A 27,743-nucleotide genomic window follows, 5' to 3' on the forward strand; every position below is an offset into this window, starting at 1 on the left:
GTGCGGCCAATGAAGAACTTCACTTTTTGGCGCGATTTGCACCAATGGTAATCTGGGCTTCGGAGCCGTTTCATCACAGTGAGTTGTGTGAGCAATTGCTTTTTTAGCATGCACATACTCTTTTCGTGCACACTTTACCCAGTACGTCGCCTAGAACAGCAAAACAAGATTTTGTCGCCATATGTCCCGGAAAGTAGGCGGAAGAATGCTTGCTGACAGGTGATTTGCCCCGCGTTCGCTAAATACCATCTTCTAGATTTTGCCGGGTCAACATGAAGCAAAAAGTGGAAAGTGACAGTGATGTTGTCGAAAATGAAGCTCAAAATGGACATTCTCTGCGCACTTGTAATGGCTCGGAATCTACATCAAATGACAGTGACAGCGGCGAGAAGGACGCGCGTTCTGATTGTTCGAAATCATCAGGCGTCTCTCCCACTGAGGAGTCCGTTCGGCGCAGCAGATTCGGAAGAGTGCGAAAACCTAACGTCAGTCCTTGCATGGAATACACTCCTATAGTTCGAAGGTATTCATCTCACAACCGCGAAAAAAGAACACAATCTCGCAGCCCGCCGTCACCATCGCATGGTCGCGAGAGACAGTCAGCAGCGAGCGAGAAATTTAAACCTACCGAGTCTCTACAGTACCTCGTGGGGGACTTGCTTTGGTCGAAAATAGGCCAGCATCCCTTCTGGCCTGCTATGGTTTCATTTGACCCGGTGAGTGGAATATACACGAAGGTAATCAGGAATAAATGTCGTATCTACCATGTTCAGTACTTCGGAGTGGCGGCTCAGCATGGCTGGACGCTGCCGAGCCGCGTTCTACCGTTTGAAGGGCTCGACAAGTTCGTGGCGTTGGGTGATTTGGAACGCGCACCGTATGCCGTGCCCACTCGCAAGCGAGACGCCTGGATGGTGGCGGTTGAGGAAGCGGTTACCGCAATGCAAATGACACGAACGCAACGCAAACTTGAACTTACTTTTGAATACTACGATCCGCCCACGAAGAAGCCGAGGACTGTACATCCGCCCAAGGAAAACGGCATCGTTGAGAAGGCCAAGGAAGAGCTGTGTCTCATCTGTGAAGCAACCGGTGCCACGCTGACCTGTACAGGTCCCTGTAAACGGAGCTTCCACCTTGACTGCCTCGGCATCACTCAACCGCCTGTGGCCTTTCTTTGTGACGAGTGCACTACTGGTAAGTTGATTGCCTCAGTTAATTATGAGCGCGACTTATTTGCTTCAACCACCCTTGCAGCATTGGCATGATTTTGTGATCGGGCATGTTCTTTATTGATGCTGTATTATATTTAAAGAGTGGAAGTTTATTCATTTCAACAAACTGCATTGAAGTATGTACTAATGCTGTTTGGCAGGAAAATGTCTTGATTGCAAGGCACATGAAGGTGATTTTTAAAAATTTTTTACACGATTGCATTGGAGCTGTATTCGTGCATCTCATCAGTGGAATTACAGTGATTGGTTACGTTAAGTAGTGAAAGGGGACCAGCCTGTAAAGCTTGAAGCACTATGAATAGTGCATTCGTAGCCTGACTGTGTGTAGCTGAACGTTTATCATGTTTGGACCTGAGACTTAATCAGAAAATTACAATATGTCACACTTAATGTGGACAGTCACTGAACGTCAAGCATTTGGGAACTGCAGGAAAACTTCTGTTGCCTTTATTGGAAATATACAAATAAGAGTAAGACCAGGGAACTCTGATTTTAGCCTTTCTGTAGGATGCATACCTAGCAAAAATTATTTTTGAGAACTTGTGCATTATTGCTGTCTTAGCAAAAACATTCATGTGTGGAGCAGTGCCCGAGGCACTACTAACGTTGAGGTTCCTCGCCCTTTTCCGAGCCAAATTTTACCATTTTGGTTCTGGCATTGCATCGGTTGATTTGTGGGGTTGAACGTTTCACAGCTAGCTACTCAGTGGGCTGTGAGGGATGCCGTAGTGAAGGACTGGATATTGATTTTCCCCACCCAGGATTATTTAATGTTCATGCAAAGCATGGTATGCAAGTTTTCTTGCTTTTCACCCACATTTGAATGTGGCCGCCACATCCAGGAATTAAAATCGTGATGCGGCAGGTATAGGCGAAGCAGTGCCCCTCTGGTCTTGTTAGAAGTCAACATGGTAAAAGACCTTTTCGAACAGCCGGCCAGCGTCACATCTTTGTACCCAGTGCATCACCTGTTAGTAGTTATTTAACCGGATGCCATTATCAGAATCAGTTTATTCAAAGCAAAAATGGGGATAATTACATGATAAGTATATACAGAAGGAGGTCCTGTAGTTAGAAACTGAAATGGGACCTCCTAAATTATAATAAAGCAGATAAAAAACCAGATCGAAGCTGTTGGCAGATGGTCTCAAATTTCCAGTGATGCACTGATTTTCTACAGGTGCTGCTTTTGTAACTGCTAAGTAGTGCATTAACACGGCAAGCTGGACGAGTTGGTGATTGAACATGTTCCTATGGGCGGGCAGCGTAACCCGGACGAAAGACGAGAGGAAGTACTGCGCTCGTATTGTGTATGTCTTCTCGTCTTTCGTCCGGGTTGCGCTGCCCACCCATAGGAACATGCAAGTAGTGCAGTTGCAGTATGGTTTTAATCACTTGTTTTGAGGGAGAATGAGCTGAAGAACATGATCCTGCATGACCATAATGCTAGCAGCCATTTTATTCTGCCTGAATTTCAATAGGGAATGCACTTTTAAAGGGAACCCTTCTTTGCGAACCCTCCTGGACTTTCCTGACCATGGCTGCTGGCTAGCTGGGTGCTGCTGCTGTCTTGCTGAATAGCTCACACTTTTAAAAATGTTTATTACGTGCTCACCCACCGTGGTTGCTTAGTGGCTATGGTGTTGGGCTGCTAAGCACGAGGTCGTGGGATCGAATCCCGGCTACGGCGGCCGCATTTCGATGGGGGCGAAATACGAAAACACCCGTGTACTTAGATTTAGGTGCACGTTAAAGCACCCCAGGTGGTCAAAATTTCCGGAGTACCCCCACTACGGCGTGGCTCATAATCAGAAAGTGGTTTTGGCACGTAAAACCCCATAATTTAGTAAATTTAGTTACATGATTGATGCTGGGATCAAACATGGAATACAAAGAATACAAAGAACTCAGCGGTAAATCACTTGCAGATTTTTTCAACAAGCACTTTTTTAACACCCCCCTCGCATTCGGCGATCCCGCAAATACACCCTCTACCACCAAAGGTACAATTAACTCTGTTCAGCAAACCATTTTTATGCAGCCCATTGATGAATATGAAGTTTACAGTACCTTCACTAGCTTAAAAGATAGCAAAGCAGTCGATATTGAAAATGTACAGGTAAAGCCCATAAAATACTGTTTATGTTATATTTCTAATTTACTTGCACATATATTCAACCTAGTGTTGCAATCGGGAAGCTTTACAGAACGTATGAAATGTGCCAGGGTTTCAGCAATCTTTAAAGATAGTGATCACAATGTACAGAGTAACTATAGGCCAATATCTGTATTGCCTGTTTTTTCTAAGGGTCTCGAAAAGATGTTATTCTCTTGCATGACAAAATTTCTCGACAAGTATGATGTTTTAACAAATGCACAGTTCGGCTTCAGAAAGGGGGGATCAATAGAGGCAGCTCTACTTTCATTAAGGGAATGCATCCTACAAAACATAGAAAAGACCATGTTTACGCTTGCTCTATTTGTAGCAAGGCGTTTGACTGCCTTGATCATTCTACATTACTTGGCAAATTGCAGTCTTATGGTATACGTAGTAATTCCTTAAATTTATTACAATCATATCTCAGTAAACTGCTACAGTGCACATGTATAGATGGCGAAACCTCAACCCTCTTACACAATAAATTTGGGGTACCGCTAAGGAGTGTGCTAGGACCACTTTTGTTTAAAATCTATATTAATGATATCGTAGATTTAGACAGAAGGGCAAAATTTATTATATATGCAGACAACAGCACCATTTTAATGGAAGGATCTGATATAAACCAGTTATCATCACAATGTAACGATCTACTAAAGAAGCTATCTATATGGTCTAAGGAAAATCAACTTAGGATTAAAGATTAATGCAACAAAGACAAAGGTTATGATATTTCATGCGAAAAACAAAAAGGCAACATTAAACCATAACATTATTTTTGAGGATCGAGAAATAGGGATTGTTGACAGTTACAAAATTCTTGGTGTTCATTTTTCATCTACTTTAACTTGGGATACACATGTAAGCTATCTATGTAAAAAACTATCCTCTGTGACAGGAGTACTATGCCGTTGTCGCGGCATGCTGCCAGCCTCCGCCAAACTACAGATATATTACGCCCTTTTCAATTCACTCCTAAACTACTGTGTATTGGTCTGGTGCACGACAACTAAAGCCAATATAAACAGACTTTTGATATTGCAGAAAAGAATTATTCGTGACATTGGAAATCTGGAACCGTTGTCTACGACTAGAGATGCATATAAATTGTTTAATATTGTCAGAGTAGATCACCTTTACACATACCGTTTATTATATGTGATGCAATTTTCTGACACATTAGTAAAGAACTTCATTGGACGTCTAGCATGCTTAAAACACCGTCAGCCTAAGATAAACACATGGAAATCTGACAAGTGGATTAGTCCACATTTCCGTGCGTACTGCTACAAACACCAATCGCTAGCCTGCAACTTACCGTTTATTCTCAACAAATATGTAGATATTGCAGGCTATAATAGGAAGCAACTCGGACAATATTTTGTTCAGTTAAGATATGTTGTTTCAGTGATAACATTCCGTTTCCATTGTCTTAGTTTTTTTCTTTTTTTTTCTCCTGCATATATGCATTTTGCTGTCATTACTACGGTGCACTATGACATAGTTATTAATAATGCAGTCATGACTATTATGTTTTTTGCCTCACATATATGTATATGTCTACTACAGTGTTTCATCGTGTGCCAAGGTGATGTTGCCATGTAAGGTCTTTTGGGCCCCGTCAAGCTACTATCGTAGCTTTTAGCCCAAAATGACCATCCAGTTTCTGTTTCTTTTACTGGAAAATAAAGATTGATTTGATTTGAAGCCTTGGCCCTCCTGCACAGCAGCATGCCGGTGCTCTAACCATTAGGCGACAATTGCATGTGTACTTCTATCTCGTGCCAATGCCAACTAGCTCTGAGATTATCGCCACATGATGATGATTTCCATATAATATGGCACATACCCACAACGTGGTATTGGTAAAAAAACCGAGTGGTACAATTAAAATAAATACGAAGAAAAATACACGCTGCTTTAAGAGTTGTCACAGTGTGTAGCACGGGTGTGTGAGAGCACATGTGCGCGTGCCAGTTTCTTTTACACCAAAGACATTGAAATGAAAAAATTTAAAACATGTTATTAACTGCTTCACGCAATCTTCGCTTCACATAGATTCCAAGATGTGCAATGGATCTGCATACCAAAAAATCCCAAGGGATGCCCCACCCCCAAAAAATAACCCACCCGTGACTAAGCTCCCAGCTTAAAAAAAAACTGAGTTACCCACCTGAAAGTGACCCGACACACTAAAAGTTAGCCCAACTATTATTTTCACTCGGTTTTTTCTGGATTTTAGGCAGGCTTTCTCTCGTGATTTTACAGTAATTAAAAAAAATATGTATATATATAGAGGTCCTCTGTTGGCTCATTAAATATTAAACAAAAGCAGCTACATTAATGTAGAAAAGCAATACGATGAAACATTACTGTAGGTTGTTCACTGCACAGCAGTGGAAGACTGCAGGATACATTCAAGGTAATTGTATTGCTGCAGTGTTTAGCCCATGAATTTGACCCCCGAACAAAGGGTGCATCACAGTGAATTCTGCAAGGGTTTTGCTAGCCAGTTGTCTCATTACGCAACTTTCATGTCAAGGTTTATCGCTAGATATAGTACATCCGGGATTCATTGGCCAAACAGCAGTCCTCAGAGTGGATGAGCTGCAGGCATTCAGAACAAGTCCTGCTCTCCTTCAAATTCACAAAATGCTATGCACTTGTTCTGCGCAAAGCCTGCACTGTATAAAACATATAGCCACATACAAGCCTGTTACTCAAGTGAAATGCATACATTGTGCAGCAACTCCTGGACTTGTATAGGAAGCGCAGTCTCAAGCTGAACTGACCTGATGTTTCACATGTCACTGCTGGAAAAAGTACTTACGACTTTCAAAACAATAGCACAACTAGTCTGCTGCAACGTATGCAAAGCTACTGTCTAGCATGTCTGCCATTTCTTTCAAAGTGCCATGCAACTGTGTTTTCAATGTACAAATATGAGCTTTGGAGCTATAGCAGAACACGGTCAGGCATGCACAAACAAGAACAGAGTAAGGTTTGTCCTTCTTTGTGTGCGCTTGACCGTGTTCTACTATGCACAACTAACCCAAAAGTCTGTGTTTTGGAGCTGTACTCTGGAATGACGATTTTGGAGATTCCACCTTCGTCACTTTTAGTTCGCAACAGTTTCATAAGCATTTAAATTTGTAAGGGGTACACTTTCTGTCAGCACAATGTCAGCGTATGCCATTTCACTGTCAAGTTTCTAAACAACAATGAAAATGTACCCTAAAGGTTCATTGCAATGGTTGTAGCAGAGTGCTGAAAGTGACTTCAAAGTATGATGCCTAGCCTTCTAAAGAATGCCCTGTGCATTACAGATTTTCTTTCTTCCAAAATGCACATAGCATTGCTTCATTGCTGTTATTAACCTCATGCATAGGTGTTATTTTAATTAATACATACTCTGATGCCAGCCCTCATACTTAATAAATGTGTGGCCAGTTTCAATGCTGTTATTTTGTGTTTCATCCATATGATGTAATCATAAGCAGGAGTGCCTATACTAGGGCAGGCTACACCGGCTTCTTTATTTGGGTTTTTCCATAGCGGTTCCTGAATAAAAAGTCCCTGAAGGAAAATTTCATAGCCCTTGAAATGGAGCCTCCAGAAGGGCAGGTCACTGCTGTTTCTGTGTATGAGTTGGATTTTGTCAATATTGCAATGGTTAAAAGTGGGAAGGTAACAATGATGAACAAGCCAAGGTGGCAACGTGGAACTGCTCTTTCTGTGCTGGAAAATGGAAAAAAACACTTCATACAACAGTGGCCTCATGCTACAAGTGATTGTGCAACTTCAGCCAGCCATACCCTGACACATGTATAAAGGTGAAAGTAAGGTGACTTATCTAATAAACAAGTCAAATGCTCAGTCTCCAATTTGTAGACCTAATCTCCCCTCTCCAATATGATGGCAGAATCACCTTTATAACAACACCAAAAAAAGCCAATCCTACTGTGAGAAGAGCTTTGATAAGTCAGAGAAGTTGCGCAAATGAAAGATAGGTGGAGATACAACTTTGAAGTTCCCACACCAGCTCGCCATGGTGCCATGGATTTTGACGGTGTCTGCTTGGGCTTAGATAATTTTTTAACGGTGAAGATTGCCTATATTATATAGTAAAGGAACCACAAAATTAAACTACTTTGACAGTGATGTATCAGGGCTGAGATATTGCATGAAATTCTAATAACTTAAGCTTTTTCTTCGTTTTCTCTTCTAGTAATTTACTTCTTACCATGAAACCAATGAAAATAGAAATATGGAAAAAAATTGCATCGTTATAATCTGGTTTAGTGCTTCTCTAGTGATCTTTTAAAGGGAGTCTTCTACATTACTGTTGCTGCCACTACTGTCCTTCAATTTCATTTTCTCTAACAGGCACTCACTCATGCCTTGTGTGCAAAGGCACAGATGCCACAGAGAAGTGCTCCATGGAACGCTGTGGCACTTTCTACCATATGTCCTGCCTGAAAACCGTGCCAATACCACTCAAAGCAGACTCACTGGTCTGCCCTCGTCATTTCTGTCTGCCCTGCTCCCAGCAAAAGCCACGGGCTATTAGCACCAAAGGCAAGTGCTTTTTGAACATTGTGAAGCCTTAGGCTTATACAACTTGTCAGCAGTTCCAGTAAATCTTGTTGTTTGGAGGCACAGTGTAAGATATACTATGTTTAGGTGAGGACACTGTTCAGGCCAGTGGCGAGATGTGATCGACCAGATAAAGTACCATCATTATGCGTCCAACTGTGCTCCGCGCATATCAGCAATCTATTGGCGGAGAAGCGCAACTTCATGACCAGAAAGAAGCATGGCCTCAGAGATTTTGCATGCGAGCTTGAAGGCCATGCTGAACATGTTGTTGCTCTAGCAACTGCTGCTTAGCAGGCTGTCTGAAATCACAGGGTCATGAGAAGCATCCCCGCATCTCTGTGATTTCGCTGAGATTCACGTTTCAATCAGCTGTTCTTCACTTGCCTTCTGCCATTTGAAGTCGAGAATTGCAAAATTGCAGGAAATTCTAGTATGAAGTTGACTCTGGCATAAACAACAATCTAAATTCTGTAAACTGCACCTAATAAAACATCTAAAGTGGACAAAATTTGTGTTATAAGCAGCTCTCAGAAAAACAACTAATTTGCGAGTACCGTATTTACTCGCATAATTATCGCACTTTTTTCTTTAAAAAATTTATGCAAATTCAGGGGTGTGATCATTATGCGGGTTAAATTTTTAACGAAAACATTTTCTTTTTTCATCCCACATTTGCTGCGGGATGACAAGCAGAGGCGGCTGCCGCTGTCAGTGCGGGACACCAAAACAAAAATGGCGGCCGGCAGAGCAAGCCGAACCCGCAGAACGTGATTATTGTTCTTCTCGTGAGTACATTGCGTGCATTGAAACAGTTTCTTCCGTATCAGTAATGAATATCGTTAACATCGGCAAGTTTGCGAAAATAACGTAACCATGTCCACTTTGAGGGGACAGAAACAGAGATGGGCGCACTTAGCTGTCAGTGACAAACACATGGCAGGCATGCTTAGGGAACTGCGGCATTTGTCTTCACTGCTATTCTAATACGGCAAGTTTCCGCTAGGGGTAGGCGAATACCGTAGCTGCGCTACAAGCGGCGGCGTATGAATAGGGTACACTTCCAACGTATCAGTGTAAACGTGGCTACTATCGTTGCCGCTTGCGATTTGTTGCGTGCGCACGAGTGCAGACGAGAAGAATCGAAAGGCACCCTTATGTTGTTGACCAAAACCATTATGAAGCCTACGAATAATAAAGCCGAGGCAAGTTTCGTTGTAGCTTTTTTTTTTCTTTTTCATGAAGTGCTGAAAGTGATGAAAGGAATGAAATGGGGCATCTGCTTGAGAATGTTGGGTGCGTGCAGACCACTTGGTCTGTCTTCAAGGGTCGTTCGCGTAGCATTCGACAGATGGTAAGCGCAGTCATCATTAGCTAGACTTGGCACACAACATATCGATGCGGCAAGTTCAGGGTGCGATCATTACACGGGAAAGAAAAAAAATGTAATTTTGACGACAAAATTTAGGGGTGCGATAATTACGTGAGTGTGATCATTAGGCAAGTAAATACGGTCCAAGTTTTCCAAAACCCTCACAAACATTGTAACAATTACAGTACTGTAATTAGCTGTAAATTTGTATGTCACATTTGTCCGGTGTAGATGTTCCAACCGATGCAGTTTACAGAACTGCGATATCTGTCTTTAGTGCGGAGTTCAGGATTTGTAAACTTCGGCGTTCCATTTTTTTGGAGCTTACCGATCTTTGGCAATTATTTTTTTTTAAATTTGAAGTTCTAAATTTATATTCTGCTTCCTATAGTTGCTAGAATTCAACTTGTCCCTCATATGCAAGAATGTCATTCAAATTGGCCTAGCAGTTTTCTCATAAAAGCATTTCTGTATTTTACATGCATTTGAATAGAGAAGACTGAGTTGGGCACTTATCTAGAGCTTCCTCATAACCCTTAAAGCCACAATATTAGAAAATTTTGTCAAATATACGCTAAAGGAACATGTCTGCCACATACGAAGAATTAGTACGCAGAACTCACTGAAAGCAGCTTCAAAAGCCAGGATGTTTTCTATAGAGAAGTATGGAAGATAGTATCTTACACCGTGGTTTGAAGGCATCCTGTGTACTTACGTGCTATGCATTATATGTAAAGAAAGTGTACGTTTCCACAATAAATGCATATGGGCGGCATTTTTGTTGAGATTCCTTCCACTCAATTCTATGCAACCCTTATCATCCACTATGCACAGCTGGCTGATCTCATAGATAGTGCAGGCGGAGCGTAGCTCTGACCACTTGCAAAGCGCGAAAAGGAAGAGCATTGTAAAAGGCATCTCTACAAAATAGTTGCCATGCTTCTGCATAATTGTTTGTCTTGACTAGCTGCAAGGCCTTTTCGTATTAACTTGCAGCTCGCACAGTCAAAAGTCACCCCCACAAGGGTGTCTATGTAGGCAGGCATTTGGTGTGTTGCAACACCATGGGCTCAGCTGAGCACATGGACGTCGGACCCTCCTACGCTTAACAGTGTGCGACTTTGCAGTGTCCGAGAAAAAGGGGATCCTGGGCCGATGTGTTTGGACCTTTATGGCCCCTTGGTGGAGGCAGCACACCTCTTTGGCTTCTGCTTCATGTAGATGGCACCTCTGGACTGACCCACATGGGGCATATCGAAAGTTGCCTTTTCCCATCTCCTTCTCCAACCTTCGTCTTCTCTCTCACTTTCAATCGTTCCTGTGTTCACTTACTTTTACTTCCGATCTTCCCAGCAGCAAGGGTTAACCTTGTGTGTGGAACAGTCAACCTTGGCTGTGCATATTTGGTGATAGCGGAAACGTACGGCGTCCGCAGACCTTGTTTTTAAAAGCCCTGCGCTGCGCTTGTTGGGTTCCATAGTGAGCGGCCAGCATTTCTGTCGAAATCTGTAGATACACTTAAGGATAGTTCTTTCCCCAGACTACCTGATCACCCTCAGAAACAAGGGTGCTCCAGAGATGCACTTTTTTTTTTTTTTGGCAACCGAATGCGAAACTTTCCATGGTTTCATGTCACTCATTCTGATAAACCAAAAAAGACAGGGAAAATGATCTCACCTTTCCTTGTGTCAAATTTTCTTACTGAAGTTTTGAATTTTTCAGTCAAGGTTATAAGCATCGAAAATGCCAGGTGGTGATCTGCTTCTGGAGCTCTTCAATAAGAAACCCAAAAACTGCCATCGAGTGTCATTTGGGGATGTTCCAGTGACGGTAACCTTGCGTAGTACCATGAATACCACTCGCAGCAGCATCTCCGATGCTGATTTGTTGGAGCTGACTGAGGCTGAACTTTTTGAGGGCTGGTATGATCAGAATATTATCAGTTTTTATTTCATCATCATTCATCATTAGTACAGAAGGAGGTCCCGGAGTTACAAGAACTGTCAGGGGGACCTCCTATTAGTAATTTAACATTGCATGAATTAATACATTTTGGCAACATAGCAACGACAGACATCAGAAAACACGAAGTTAATGAAAAAAAAATACAAAAAGTTGCTTACAATAATTGAAGTTCAAAACACAGCAAATGAAACAGATACAGCGTATGAATAAATAAATATGTGGTAATTGACACGTTAATGAAACAAAGGAATGACACATGTCAAAGAACACGGGGTTATTGCAACAGATAATTAAAAATAAATATGTGCTTACAATACGCAAAGTACGAATGTTATATAGGCTATGCGACAAAAAATTTGAAATGTCTAAGAAAGGATTAAAAAGAAGACAAAGGAAGATATAGAATAACCAATAAATAAAGGCTGTCGATACAATAGGTAAGTACAGAATCATTGAAAACTGGGAAATAGATTTGTACACAATATATACTTATAGTAATGAATCAGTAGCCAGTAGTGTCGTTAGTAAGTATTTCTTCGTCTCTCTCCTGAATGTTAATGTTGTGCGGCAGGCTTTAATATGGGGTGGTAGCTTGTTCTAGTATTTAATGGCCGTAAAAAGGGAAGTAAACATTCCATAATTAGTGTTTATTCGAGGGAGTAAAAAATTGTTGTTAGAGGAAAATCTCGTATTGTTAGTGTTGGCAAGAGCAGAGTTATTAAATGCATCTAAAATTATTTCATGATTTAGTGTGCGGTATATTAGTAAAACCAATTTGAGCTGGAGCATGTAACGTAATGGTAGTATTTTTAAGGAACTGAAAATTGGTACTGCATGTGACATGTAACTGGAGAAAGTAATGATCCTCAAGGCGTGATTTTGTAAATGCTGTAGATGTATTATGTGCGAGCAATATGTGTTTCCCCAAACTGAGATGCAGTATTGCAAGTGACAGTGAATAAATACGTAATAAAGTTAAGTTCTAACGTTTTGTGGAAAATACGAGCGCGTTAGGATTAGTACTCTTATTCCAAAGAGATGAGATGATTAAGACGAGACATGATGGAAAAGAAATCCAGACCAAGCGTCTAGTACTTACTTTTGGCTCAAGTGTTCTGTCCAAGTCTATCGAGTCCAGGTGCATCAAAATTCGTGTTAGGCCATACGTACGAAATTCTCAGATGCATTAAGTGCCAAATGTTCGGCCACAGCTCACAGAACTGTTGCGGCCAGCGGACTTGTGCGAAGTGTAGTACCAATGAACTTTCCTTAAAAACATGCGAGAACACTCCACACTGTGTGATGGGAGCACGCCACATACTCGCGATTGTGCCCATCATGGAAGGAGAAGAAAAATTGTGGCAATCAAAGTAAGAGAAAATATAGCATTCAAGAGAGCTATGCCCAACAGCTGTGCGAGAGTGGCCTCTTAGGGGGCAGCGCCACAACAGCTCTTGGTGGCTGTTCGGCCCACACACAGTGAGCTAGCAGTGACACCAACCGCCCCCTTGGTGACTGCAACCAGCGCTGCTCTGCTATCCCAGAAAAAGCGGCCATCGACCTCCAGGCTGGCGACCTCAAAGGTTTCGTTCCACGAGACGAGTCCTTCGTGTCAAACATAGTGCTCACAACAGCGCACGTCCTGTGCCTCGCAAGAGTCACTGGACATAACAACCAGCCAGATGGCGCTGTCAGCACCTAAGGAGCGGCGAGAGTCTCAAGATCACTCCAAAAAATAAAAACCCCTCATCACAGGGCCCGACAAGGGGTCAAAGCTGATTTGCATTTCCTAAACACACAACACAAACATCTTTTCCATTTTGGACATGCAAATATTGCTATGGAACATTGACACTCTTCTCCATAACCTTGATGACATTAAAGAATTCCTTCGTAAGTATAGTCTGAGGTTGCTGTGTGTTCAGAAAATGCGTTTCAAATTGGCACATACAAACTTTCTGAGGCAACATGCCATTTTTTCCAAAGACCGTGACGATGCTACTGCCTCGTCGGGTGGTGTGGCAATAATAGTTAAGGTGTTGCTTTCCAGCAGTTACGACTCCGGAAAACCCTTGAGGCAGTTGCTGTTAGTGCAGTACTGTTTGATAAACTAGCTACAATTAGTTCCTTATACATCCCTTCTAGCCATCAACCTTCCAGACCAGAATTTCATAACTTTATCATTGAACTTTGTGTTGCACACAAAACATGGTCTCCTATAGACCTAAGCGCACTGTCGAGTACACTCATGCCGTACCTAGAATGGAGTGTCATTAAGTATCCCCTACAAAAGTGACCACTTCCCTATAGCTTCGAGTCAAACAAAACAGCATGAATGCTCCCCACACGTTTCCCAATAGAAGCCTGACTCAGCCAACTGGGAACTGTTCCATGAACTTAAATATTTAAGCCAAGATGATATTACCTTTTTTAATAGAGACGCTGGGATGTATTTAACAGTGTTTGTAATTGAGGCTGCCACAAAATGCAACCCTCAAACTGACGTACTGGCAAATAAACGTCGCATCCCGGGGTGGAACGAGAAATGTCAAAATGCATGGGAAAAATCAGAACAAAGCTTGAGGACGACTTCATGACTCTCGAACCGCTGAAAAATTGATTAATTTCCAAGCAAATAAAGTCGCAGGCGAGAACACTTCGATGCGCAAAGCGAGAGAGCTGGAAAAAGTATATCTGCAGTATTAATTCTGACAATGATGAGAAGAAAGTGTGGAACAGGGTAAATAAATGAAAAAGCCAGGAGTCGCTTCCCTGAATACCCAAGGCGAGAGCCTTGGAATATCAGATTTTCTAAGTGAACACTGAACATGTCTCCAGTGTGTTGCACTACATGCAAACTTTTATGCAGTTCAAAGAACATGCAGGGCGATAGCCCCTCCAAGGCAAGTGCGCGCAAAATGAGGCATGCAATTGTCCATTTAGTTTAGCTGAACTTCAGGCATCTCTTAGCAGTTGTAACAAATCAGCACTAGGTGGCGACTGTATTATTTGTAAATTCAAGTAATCAAACTAAGAAAGCATGTATAGTATACCTGATTAACTCAAGCAGGCTAGGTGACTTGTCACCACCCCATCTCAAAGGGGATGCCATTAAATCATCATCGTTATCAGATGATCATGTACTTAAATCCAGAAACTCTGAAAACACTCCTGTCTCTTTTCAATGCAATGTGGACAGCTGGATACATTCCATCTTCTTGGAAAGAAGCTGTTGCAATCCCTGTACTTAAACAAGGCAAGGACCAGTCTTTAACCAGCGGTTACAGGGCAATAGCTTTGACAAGTTGTCTGTGCAAGCTCTTTGAAAAAGTGATAAACTGGTACCTAATGTATTTTCGAGAAAATGACAAAATACTGGATCCTTTTCAGTGTGGCTTCAGAGAAGGGAGGTCAACTACAGACCGCCTTGTTCGCATTGAAGGATACATTAGGAATGCATTCATATATAAACAGTTTTTATTTCAGTATTGCGGGATTTAGATAAAGCGTATGACACCACATGGCACTTTAGAATTCTAAGACACCTCTCCACCATGGTTATCCGTGGCAAACATGCTAAATATTGTGGGCGAGCTCCACCACTGGAAGAGCTGGCGTCACCGTCCGTGTGACCTGGCATGAGGGATCACGTAGACACAGCGGCTGCTTCGGAAGCGCCGAAGCGAACTGAAAACGAAAGTTTAAAGTCCCACCTGCGCTGCGGTTCTGAATAAGTGGTGAGGCTTTCTCACCTTGTGCGTCTGCTTGACAACATTTGAAAGCACTATAATAGGTAGTGGCTGCCTTTGAAGGCGTGCAGCATGGTAGGCTACTGCTCGTTGCCGCAGTGCCAGACGTACACAACGGAGTCTAGTGTTAGCCTTATTTGCACGTAGCCGCAGGACAAGAAGCTGCGTGAAGCTTGGCTCTTGAAATTCAGAACCGGCAAACAGCCATTGGCTACAACTCGGCTATGCAGCAAGCACAGACGCGAGGATTTCTGCTACGGTGACGGGTCTGCGATATTCGGTGAGTAGCTGAAAATGCACACTGAGACGCGCGCTTGCGCCCGCTGTCCCGCTAATGTCATGACGGTTTGGTCCATAAACTAGTTGATGCTAGATACTGGCAAGTTCACTGGAATAGAAAGGGACTAGTAAGAAGCACATTAGAAAAAGGCATGGCATGTGGTCATGTTTGTGTTATGAATTAAACTGGATTACGAAAAATAAGCAGCGGGAAATCGCACGCTGAGAATACCGATAAACATACAGTGGCAACTTGAGAAATAATATTGAAACGTCCAAGAATTTAGAAGAAAGAAAAAGATTGAATCATCGTGACGGCACATCAGTCATCGTAGACATCGAAGTTTCTATAACGAAATTACTTTTGAGCAGCTCTGATAGCGTCCACGCAACATTGGTTGCTTGTGTGCTGTCAAATGCTCATATTCTGCAGCCTAAAGCTTGCAGCATGGTGCGAAAACGCGCACGCAGTGAAAGCAAACCATTGTGCGCGGACATGCATGCAGACGCGCATTCAGTCGCTGCGAACCCGTGCGATCGCTGCATGGAGGCTTCATTCTGTTATGCTCCATCTAGTTATACAGACAGCCTACTATAATAACATACTTCACATAGTTTGCTCTCAGCGTTTGCCTACCTTTCACACGAGAAGCTGGTTCGGGAGACTCTATCGTGACGACCGCGTACAGTGGCGTTCACTGTACCTATTTGGTAAAGAGAGCATCTGTAAACGATTCTGTGCTTTCAGCTTGCTCAAGATTATTATTTTCACAGTTAGAAATTTCCTTCATTTTGAGAGTACTTACAGAAATGTCAGGGAGGGCTGCCGCATGGTGTTTTTATTGAGCGCCGTAAGCCAAACCTATGAGGAGCGCTCCGCATGATCCCTCGTACTACGCAAGGGAGGCGCCTCCGACAGATGACGACTCCGTAAGTCCTCGCCCCCAGTAATTGAAAGCTACCTGTTAAACCACACCTTCCATGTAAGGATTGGCCAGGCTTTGTCCAGGTCTTTCAATCAGGAAACTGGTATTCTGCAAGATGGCATCCTTAGCTGTACACTGTTTGTTGTTGAAATGAATTATCTGCACACAGCCATTCCACCCACAATGTTCTACTCTGTATATGTGGATAAGTGCAGATTGGTTTTAAATCCTGCAACCTTTTCATCTGCGAATGGCATATCCAACTTGGTCTAAATAGCGCACCAAAAAGTATGTGCATTCTCTTCGCAAATTCAGAAATAAGAGAGGAATTGTACCACACCTTACTATTCAGCTCTGTGGAAGTACCCTATCTGTAGCCACTCAGCACAAATTTGTTATCATTTTAGACTCGAAACTGACATGGAGGACAATGACCTGGAAGACTAAGGACAATGAACTTATTGAAGCTTCTATCCCATACAACATGGGGCCGCCCGTGTACTTAGATTTAGGTGCACGTTAAAGAACCCCAGGTGGTCGAAATTTCCGGAGTCCCCCACTACGGCGTGCCTCATAATCAGAAAGTGGTTTTGGCACATAAAACCCCATAATTTAATTAACATGGGGCAGTGATAGAAAATATCGCTCACGGCTTGACTATGGCGCAATAGTTTCTCAGTCTGCTGCACCAACACCCTCTAGAAAACTTAAGGCCTTCTGGCTGTGCCCTCTCACCTTGAACTACGTCACGCAAAAGAGGCCCCCATAGAAGTTCCGTGCAGCGTGCTACGAAGCTATGAGCGGTGCACCTGTGTTGAAAATGAGATGCGGAAGACCGAGTGGCAATGACGGCGATAACAATTTGATTAGTTCCGAGAGCCCTGCCACTCCTTGGATAGCTTCAGGGTTAGAAAAGTCCTGGCATGCTGCAACATGCTTCCGAGCGCACTTTTTTTCTGGACATGAACCGTGCATGTAGTCTCTGCACTTGTGCTGCGATTGCAGTTGTGTCCAGCAAGCCTTCATTGCTGTGGAATGTGAATTATGTTCATGCCAGGATATGCCTAATAAAGTGCTGCGTGTTCAATTGCTGGAGCAATTACAAATCGGGGCCGAAAAATCATGCGTTCATGTTTCCGCAAGATCAATGACAGAATATTGGGTGTCAATGCAAAGGCAGAGAGGAGAAAAGCTGAAATTCTGCAGAATAAGGCAGCTGTTTCTTTGTAAATAATTGCACGAATGTTTTGTATCTTCATTGCTAAACTCATTTGAGGTGTTGTAAATATGTGGTCTGCGGTACTGTATGTGATGCCTCAAAAGTGAAATTATTCGTTTACAGCCTAATCTAGGTTGGAATAAATACATGTGTCCTGAATGTGAAGAAGGGCACACCAGTGAAGTTGTCATGAGATATGTGTTTTGGTGCAGTGCTAACATTTTGTTGGAAGAACTTTTGTGGTCGCATGAATGGCAAAATCTCACGCCGACTATAAATCAAGGCAAAGAAGCTACTCTGAAGAAGAGGGCAGCACTGTGACTTTTCAATATAAGCCATACTCCCCGTCATCATTTACCCGAAATTCGTTCTCATTCCTAAGGTTGAACCATTTCATCTTTTATGGACGAGCTTTTTAATAATGCAGTGTGTCCATAGTTCCGCATAAATAAAATAATCTGGGAACACCCTATGTTCTCTGCGGGCCATCTGCTCAACTATGCCTAAAAAAAACTAACTGCACTCTAGTTAACGTTGCCCATATAAGGGGGCGCGATCCTTTCATTCAACCCATATCCCTTAGCATGCCGCCGGCCTTTTCTCCATGACATCGCTCGCTGAGTGCTCAGGCTTTCTCTTGCCTAGGTGGTGTTGGCTGCACCCAGTGCTTTAACCCTTTCAGGGTCAATGACGTCGCATATGGCGCCGCCAAGATGGTTGATGCCATATATTTACAGTGCCGTCTGTACGTTTAAAAAGCATGCTAATTTCCTAACTTCTTTCCTGGCATTTGCTGCCATATTATGATAATACAGGAAATTTTTTTTTTTCTCGCGCCTCCCTCACTCAGTTTTCGTTGCATCTTTTGTTTTAGAACTAGTTTGCTCCAGCGCATTTATATATTGCTACGGCACAATATGTGCGATCACGAAAGGCCAGCAGTGTGAAGACGACGACGACGATTTAGAAGCTAGCGCGGGCTGTTGCCTCTTGGCCAAGCGCAGCGTATTTTCCTTGTAAATATATTTGTACATAGCTTGTCGTCTGCGTCTTCCTACGTAACATATTTGGTGGAGGTGGACGTTCCCTGTACCTCGTCACGGAGCTTCGCAGTGGACGGTACGTCGAGCCTACCTTCATGGCTCCCGGCGACGCCAACCCAACTCCACCGGCTCCGACACCTGCTGCCACTTCGACGACCTACATCACCCTCTCCGCTCCCCGTGATCCTGGCGTATTCTTGGCAAAAGATGGGGAAGACGTCGAGGACTGGATCAGCCTTTACGAACACGTCAGCCGCAATAACCGGTGGGACCCAACTATCATGCTCGCCAACGTCGTCTTTTACCTCGGTGGCACACCTCGAGTTTGGTATCGGACGCACGAAGATGAGCTGACCAGTTGGGATTCGCTTAAGCAAAAGCTTCGAGACTTGTTCGGCAACCCCTACGGTCACCAACTTGCCGCGCAGAAGGCGCTTTCCGGTCGTGTGCAGACGTCAACGGCGCCCTACGTCACGTACATTCAGGACGTCTTGGCTCTGTGCCGCAAAGTTGACACCCACATGACTGAGTCAGACAAGGTTTCCGACATCCTCAAAGGCATTGCCGATGACGCCTTCAACTTGCTCGTTTGCAACAACGTAGCCACGGTGGATGCTGTTATAAAAGAGTGCCGCCGCCTGGAACTCGCCAAAAGCCGACGTATTGACCAGCAGTTTGCCCGTCTGCCCAACACCCCAGCGACATCTTCCTGTGCCGACGCTCCTCGTCCCAACAACACTGCCGATGTTACCAGGATCGTCCGGCGTGAGATCGAGGCCGCCTATCCGGCTGCCTTCGACTCCAGTCCCACCCCCACATCTGCAGTCACGGTCTCACTGATCCAGGCAGTTGTCCGCCAGGAGTTTGAAAACATGGGTCTTCACACCATCTGCTCGGCCCATCGCCCTGATACCCGCCCGGCTTCTTCGATTTCGCCCCGTCCCGCATCTTCTTACCCACCACGTTTCCGCAACCCATCTGAATGGCGCACTGCTGACGACAAGCCTATTTGTTTCCACTGCCATCGCATCGGGCACATTTCTCGGCACTGTCGTAGTCGCTGGAGTTCCCCGATCCGGTCTACTTCTACTGCCTACTCTCGCCCCTCAGGTGGCCCTTCTCGTCTCTATGCCGCACGCTCCGATAATGCCGCCACTGATTCTCCTGCAACGAACCGCCCCTATTCTCGTTCGCCTTCGCCCCAACGACGACAATCTCGCTCTCCCCAGCCCCGTCGCTCCTATTCGCCGACTCCCTTCGGACGCCACTCCCAGCCGGAAAACTAGACGATGCAGCGCCTCGAGGTGACGCTGCATTGCCCCCTACGCCGCCAAATCCTCTACTGACTTTGCCCACTCATCTGAACCTTCTTGACGTGCAAGTCGACGGTGTTTCTGTGTCTGCTCTCATAGACACTGGGGCGCATTTGTCCGTAATGAGCGCTGACCTTCGTAACCGGCTCAGGAAAATTATCACGCCCGCCACGACGCCTGTTGTCCGTGTCGCCGATGGCGGAACAGCCCCCGTCATTGGTATGTGTACCGCCTGCGTCTCCTTCGCCGATCGCTCAACAATCGTGCTATTCACAGTCATCGCCCACTGTCCCCACGACATCATCCTCGGCTTAGACTTCCTCTCCGCACATTCTGCTCTCATCGATTGTTCCGCCAGTACTCTCCGCCTTGACCTGCCTGTTCTAGATCCTGCTGAACCACACCCCAGTCGCCTCAGTTCCGCCGACTTCGTTCGCTTGCCACCTTCGGCACTGACCTACGTTGACCTAGTGTCATCCCCACCAGTCCCCGACGGTCACTACATCACGGCTCCTATGCCAGACGTCCTCCTTACACACGGGATCACAGTACTCCATACAGTTTTATCTATTACGGCGAATTGCGTCTGCCTGCCAGTGGTCAACTTTGGCTTGACGACACAAGTGCTGCCACGTGGGATGTCTTTGGCCCAGCTTTGTTCATTCGAGGATCACTCGGTAGCATCCATTGCAGTAGACGACACTTCATCCGATACTCCTCTCCCATCGCAGTCGACAAATTGTACCATCGCTGACTTCCGGAAAATGATTGCCCCCCCCGACTTGCCCTCCGAGCACGCTCGTGAACTCTACCGCGTTGTTTTCCTACCACGATATTTTTGACTTTAACGATCGTCCTTTAGCCCAAACTACAGCTGTCAAACATCGCATTAATACCGGCGATGCCCCTCCTATTCATCGCCGCCCGTATCGAGTGTCACCAGCTGAGCGTCAAGTTATTCACGCAGAAGTTCGCAAAATGCTTGCCAAGAACATTATTGAACCGTCATGTAGTCCTTGGGCGTCACCGGTTGTGCTGGTAAAAAAGAAGGATGGCTCATGGCGCTTTTGCGTGGATTATCGGCACCTTAACAGGGTTACCAAAAAGGATGTGTATCCCCTACCTCGGATTGATGACGCCCTTGACTGCCTCCACGGTGCTCGCTATTTCTCCTCTATTGACCTTCGCTCCGGCTATTGGCAGATTGCCGTGGACGATCTCGACCGCGAGAAGACTGCCTTTGTAACACCCGACGGTCTTTATCAATTCAAGGTGATGCCGTTCGGCCTATGTAACGCTCCTGCCACTTTTGAACGCATGATGGACTCCCTTCTTCACGGTTTCAAATGGTCCACGTGCTTGTGCTACTTGGACGACGTTATCGTATTCTCCCCAACGTTCGCTACGCACCTCGAGCGCCTCTCAGCAGTCCTGGACGTTTTTCGGCGAGCCGGTCTGCAACTCAACGCATCGAAGTGCCAATTCGGCCGTCGCCAGATTACCATCCTTGGACATCTCGTTGACGCGAACGGAGTGCAACCGGACCCAGGCGAGATCCATGCTGTTACGCACTTCCCTGTTCCGAAGTGTGTCAAGGATGTGCGCAGCTTCATCGGCCTTTGTTCGTACTTCCGCCGTTTCGTGAGGAATTTCGCCGCCATAGCACGACCACTAACCGACCTTTTGAAAAAAGACGCTCCTTTCCAGTGGGGCGATAACGAGGCCTCTGCATTCTCTCATCTAATCGACATTCTCACAACGCCTCCCGTTCTGGCCCATTTCGATCCTTCTGCGCCTACCGAAGTCCGTACTGATGCCAGCGGTCATGGAATTGGAGCAGTACTGGCACAACGCCAGCGTGGCCACGACCGTGTTATCGCTTACGCCAGCAGGCTCCTCTCACCCGCGGAGCGCAACTATTCCATCACTGAGCGTGAGTGTCTGGCCCTAGTTTGGGCGGTTGCGAAATTCCGCCCATACTTATATGGCCGATCCTTTTCCGTTGTCACAGACCATCACGCGCTTTGTTGGTTATGCTCATTGAAAGACCCTTCAGGAAGACTTGGTCGCTGGGCCTTACGCCTCCAAGAATATTCGTTCTCTGTCACCTACAAATCTGGCCGACTACACAAGGACGCTGACTGCCTGTCTCGCTACCCGGTTGACGAGCCTGACGACGCCGACAGTAGTACCGCCGACGGCATTTTCTCTGTGTCTGCCTTCGCTAACATCGCCGATGAGCAGTACCGAGACCTATCGCTGCGAGTACTCATCGAGCGTCTGCGCTCTACACCTACCGACGCATCCGTTCGCCGATATGTCCTCCAGGGCGGCATTCTGTACCGAAGGAGCTTCCTCCCTGATGGCCCTGATCTTCTTCTTGTCGTGCCAAAACATCTACGACAGCCTGTGCTCTTTGAGATGCATGACGCACCCACTGCAGGACATCTTGGGGTAACCCGCACGTACGACCGCGTCCGCCGCCGCTTCTATTGGCCTGGTCTCGCTCGCTCCGTTCGACGCTATGTTGCTGCCTGTGATCCCTGCCAGCGTCGGAAGACACCTCAGGTGCTACCTGCCGGTCATCTCCAGCCGATCACCGTCCCTGTGGAACCGTTCTTTCGTGTTGGATTAGACCTGCTCGGTCCCTTTCCCACGTCATCCTCTGGGAACAAATGGGTAGCCGTCGCGACTGATTACGCCACCCGATACGCTATCACTCGGGCTCTCCCTAACAGCTGCGCCACTGACATCGCGGACTTTCTCTTGCGTGACATTATCTTGCTTCATGGCGCCCCGCGACAGCTGCTTACTGACCGTGGTCGAAACTTCCTCTCGAAAGTTATCGCTGACATTGTGCGTTCCTGCTCCATTCAACACAAACTGACTACTTCATACCATCCTCAAACCAATGGCCTGACAGAGCGGTTAAACCGTACTCTTACCGATATGCTGGCCAAGTACGTTTCCAAGGACCACCACGACTGGGACATTGCCCTTCCTTACGTAACATTTGCGTACAATTCTTCCCGGCACGACACCGCCGGATTTTCTCCCTTTTATCTACTGTACGGTCGCGAACCTACCTTGCCCCTAGACACGGCACTTCCTCCTGCTGCGGTCTCAACAAGCGAGTATGCGCGCGACGCCATCGCCCTCGCCGACCATGCACGCCAGCTTGCCCGTGCTCGACTTACGGCCTCACAGACCACTCAGCAGTGTCAGTACAACGCCCGCCATCGTGACGTACAGTTTTCACCTGGTGCGCTCGTGCTCCTGTGGTCGCCCTCTCGTCACGTCGGACTTTCAGAGAAGCTTCTTTCGCGATACACAGGGCCCTACCGCGTGCTGCGCCAGGTGACGCCTGTGACTTACGAAATTGCTCCTGTGGGCTCAAGCTCGTCCTCTCCTGTGGCATCTAGTGATGTCGTACACGTCAGTAGGCTCAAGGCCTACTACACTGCTTCCGAGTCCAATCTTTAGTCGCTCCGGGACGGCGCTTTTGCAGCCGGGGGTAGTGCTACGGCACAATATGTGCGATCACGAAAGGCCAGCAGTGTGAAGACGACGACGACGATTTAGAAGCTAGCGCGGGCTGTTGCCTCTTGGCCAAGCGCAGCGTATTTTCCTTGTAAATATATTTGTACATAGCTTGTCGTCTGCGTCTTCCTACGTAACAATATTACTGCTCGTGCATTGGCACGCGGGGGCGGCGGTTTGGGTGTTGTTCCACAGGCGCTTTCGGCGTCTTGCACTCGCAAAACTCATAGCTATCTGGTTACTAATTGCTCAAAGGGCGACTGCCTGTTTCTTGCTCGTTTAGTGCTCACAGGGGTGCGCCTAGGGATGATGCCGCTGTGCATGCGTTTCTTTTTCTTTCTTTTTATCTTTCTTTCTCTCTCTCTTTTCTTGAGACTCGCGAAAACTAATTCCCTCTGGTTGGCGATAGGTAAAAAAAAGGACACCGACCACTGAAAGAATACAAGAAAAAACCTTTTGGCTCCCCTGACAGGATCCTTGTTCACAATGAAATCAAGGACATGCGATACAGTGTTTATAAGGCTTTCAAATATTATGTAAGCAGTGCGTGTAGGTGGAGGGGAGGGTTCCGTCATTCTGGTTGAGAATGCTATCTGTCATTTGGATTAGGAGGGATTCCAAGTGGTGTCTTGAAGCAAAATTTCTTTCTTTTTCTAATATCTTGGCATTATCCCAATCAATCCTGTGGCCCAAGTCACCTGCATGTTCTGCCAAGGCATTTGATGCTACTTTTTTTCTGTTTCACATCGTTGACATGCTGCTTCAACCGCTGTTCGAAATTGCTTGTCTCGCCGATATAAATGCAGTCGCAGTCTTCACATGGAATACCGTAGACGATGCCAGGAAACTGTCTTTGGAAGCTTGTCTTTCACGTTTACCAGCCAATGGCGTAATTTTTGGGATGGCACGTGAGCTACCTGGACGTCTTAACCGTGTAGAATGCGGGCTAAGCCCTCGCTCACACCGGGCACATACGGTATGGGGGCGCGTTTTCTTCGGAGCACACAGTCAGGCCTTGGGGGCTGAGACAGATGGCATTCCACCGAGTTCACAAACGACCTCGGGTAGCCACATGCCGAGAGATTTTGGTGCACATCTTGTAGGTCAGCAGCCCGGCTTTGTGGCGTTGTGCAGATACGCTTAGTTCTGTCGACGAGAGAGGCTACTACCAATCTCTTCTGGTTCATCGGGAAGTTTGTCACACATTTCGCTTTTTTGACGGGCACACAACCACACAGTCTTCTTGAGTGCGCTCACCTATGCAGTTCGATTACGCTATGGATGTAAATATTAGTGTAAGAGCAGAAACATTTGAGACTTGCGAAATATTCTCATGTGCACATTTTCTAAGCCTTGAACTATATGTATACCAATGCATCAGTTTTTTTTTTAATAAACACCCGTGTACTTAGATTTAGGTGCACGTTAAGGAACCCCAGGTGGTCGAAATTTCTGGAGTCCTCCAATACAGCATGCCTCATAATCAGAAAGTGGTTTTGGCACATAAAACCCCATAATTTAAGTTTTTAAATTTAAAATGTTTAATTATAAGTTTATTTCCTTTCTTTACTGCTTTTATTCATGAATAAACAGTACATATATACCAGTGCAAAATATTTTTTTTCCACTTTATGGTCACCTTAGAAAAATTGTGGTAAATTTTTTTCGAAATAGGTCCCTCAGAAGAATTGGAACCTGCAATAAAAAAAGAAATCTACCCTGAGCAGTCGCATATGGCGGAAAAAATCAACATTGAAGGGGTTAAGCATGCTTGCTTCTGTTCACCATTTAGGCATCCGCCTCACGACCGGAGCTTTGAGGACAAGTCCTGTACAAAGTCCTTATGTAGAATCAAATCAGTGGCCACTCCATTCACACAGGACACATTTGAGCTTTATATACGTCCTAAAAGTAAACTCTAACTGTGAACATCCATGCTCTTCTGCCATAAATGACATTTGCCCTAATTAACAATCAACCTTCAGTCGAGAGAAGCCTTCTCACTTCATGTGAGAAAACTGATTGCAGAACCCCACAGGGGCGTCTGCGCAAGCAGGCGTTTGGTGTGTTGCGACACCACGGACCCGAGCACACGAGGGTTGGACCCTCCCGCGTGTAGCCGTGCGCGGCTTAGCCGTGTCCGGGGAAAAGGGGATCCTGGGGGTTGAGCCAATGCCGGGTGTTTGGACCTTTACGGCCCCTCGGCGGCGGCAACACACCCCTTTGGCCTCGGCTTCACGTAGACGGCACCCCCGGACTGACCCACCCGGGGGAAATCGGCGGTCGCCTTTTCCTGTCCTCCTCTCCAATCTTCGTCTTTCTCTCTCGTCTTTTTCATCTTTCCTGTCTTCTCATTACTTCTCCTCACTTCCTAGTTTCCCGGCGGCAAGGGTTAACCTTGTGTAGCTAGCCAGCCTTGGTTATGCTGTATTTGGTTATAGCAGCGATGTACGGCTGGCGTTGGCAGGGTTTCTCTAGCAGGAACTCCTGTCACGTCCCCCTGTTGGGCTCCATGGTGGGTGGTCGGCATCGCGGCCGAAAACCCTACTGTACTCATGGAAAACACTTTTCCTAAACTCCCTGATCGCCCTCAGAAACGAGGGCGCACCGAAGAGGTCTTTCAGTTTTTCGGACGCCAAGTCAACAATTTTCCTCGTTTTCATGTAATCCACGCAGAAAAACCGGCTAAACAAGTACGAACAATCTCCCCTTTCCTAGTATCTAAGTCCCTTACCGAAGTTTTTGGCCCCGGATATAAGGTGTCAAGGATGGCTAGCGGTGACCTCCTCTTGGAGCTCCGCGACCAGAAGCAATTTGAGAAGCTGCCACAGCTAGTATCATTTGGGGAGACCCAAGTAGTTGTAACCCCGCACCGCACGATGAACACTTCCCGCGGCGTTGTCTCGGACGATGATTTGCTGGAGCTCACTGAGGCTGAGCTCTTGGAGGGCTTCAGCGAACAGAATGTTATAAATGTCAAAAGAATTAAGATGAGGCGAGATGGAAAAGAACTTGCGACCAAACACCTAATACTCACCTTCAATTCAAGTGTCTTGCCCGAGTCAATCGAGGCCGGGTACATCAAGCTCCGTGTAAGACCATACGTGCCAAATCCCCTCCGATGTTTCAAGTGTCAGCGTTTTGGCCACAGTTCGCAGAGCTGCCGAGGCCGCCAAACTTGTGCGAAATGCAGCGCGCACGAACACTCCTCTGAATCTTGTGAGAATGCTTTCCACTGTGTAAACTGTGATGGCGAGCATGCCGCATACTCGCGGTCATGCCCGTCTTGGAAGAAAGAAAAAGAAATAGTCACAATCAAAGTAAAAGAAAACATATCATTCAAAGAGGCACGCAGGCGGGTTGCATACCTTCCTAAGGCCAGCTTTGCCGAAGTGGCGCGTCAGGGGGCAGCGTCACAACGGCCTCCGGCGGCTGTCCGACCCACAAGCCGTGAGTCGACAGTTACGCCATCTGCCCCCGCGGCGGTTGCAGCTAGCGCTGCTCCGCCTACCCAGCAGACGGGGCCATCGACCCCGAAGGTGGGTGCAGCCGAGGCTGCCCCACCCTCCCCCGCCCCTTGTAGCGCTGGCAACAGCCGGCGCTCCCAAATTCCTCAAAATGCCCCATCGACCTCCGGGCTGGTGGGCGCAAGGGTCTTGCCCTCCAAGGCGGGACCCTCTCTAGTTACTTCTCGCTCGCAAGAGCACGTGTCCGGCGCCTCACCCGAGGCAATGGACACCACACCTAACCTCAAGGCGCACCAAGCGCCGAAGGAGCGGCGAGGCTCCCTCGAACGCTCCAGAAAGAGCAAAACTCCGGTTACAGGGCCTCGAAAGAGCTCTGTAATCTAAGGCATCACTGCCGTTTCCGTAAGCACAGCACCAACTTACTTTAAATATGGATACACAAATCATACAGTGGAACGTCAGAGGTCTTCTTAGAAACCTTGATGATGTGCAGGAAATCATCCACAAACATAATCCAAAAGTGCTGTGTTTACAGGAAACACACTTAAAATCTAAACACACAAACTTTCTCCGTACGTATGTTACGTTTCGCAAAGATCGCGATGATGCCATCGCATCATCGGGTGGTGTTGCGATTCTTACTCATAGAAGTATTGCGTGTCAGCCTTTACAGCTACAAACGCCCCTTGAAGCAGTGGCGGTTCGAGTTGTCCTACTAAACAAACTCATCACCATTTGCTCCCTTTACATACCCCCGCATTATCAACTGAACAAACATGAATTTCACTCCTTGATCGATCAATTGCCAGAACCTTATGCTGTTCTTGGCGATTTCAATGCGCACAGCTCCCTGTGGGGCGACTCTCGTATAGATGCGCGAG

General features: G+C 46.1%; 1 protein-coding gene across 1 annotated transcript in view; it reads left to right on the forward strand.

The window, feature by feature from the left end:
• NSD (Nuclear receptor binding SET domain protein) overlaps positions 1-27,743 on the forward strand; it is a 56,649-nt gene continuing 28,906 nt past the window's right edge. The window contains exons 1-2 of the mRNA XM_065439644.1: positions 1-1,197; positions 7,780-7,971. Of these exons, the coding sequence (XP_065295716.1) occupies positions 273-1,197; positions 7,780-7,971 (1,117 nt within the window). The 5' untranslated portion in view covers positions 1-272. The remainder of the gene's footprint in view (positions 1,198-7,779; positions 7,972-27,743) is intronic.

The sequence above is a fragment of the Dermacentor albipictus genome, chromosome 1 (assembly GCF_038994185.2).
Source record: "Dermacentor albipictus isolate Rhodes 1998 colony chromosome 1, USDA_Dalb.pri_finalv2, whole genome shotgun sequence".
NCBI lineage: Eukaryota > Metazoa > Arthropoda > Arachnida > Ixodida > Ixodidae > Dermacentor > Dermacentor albipictus.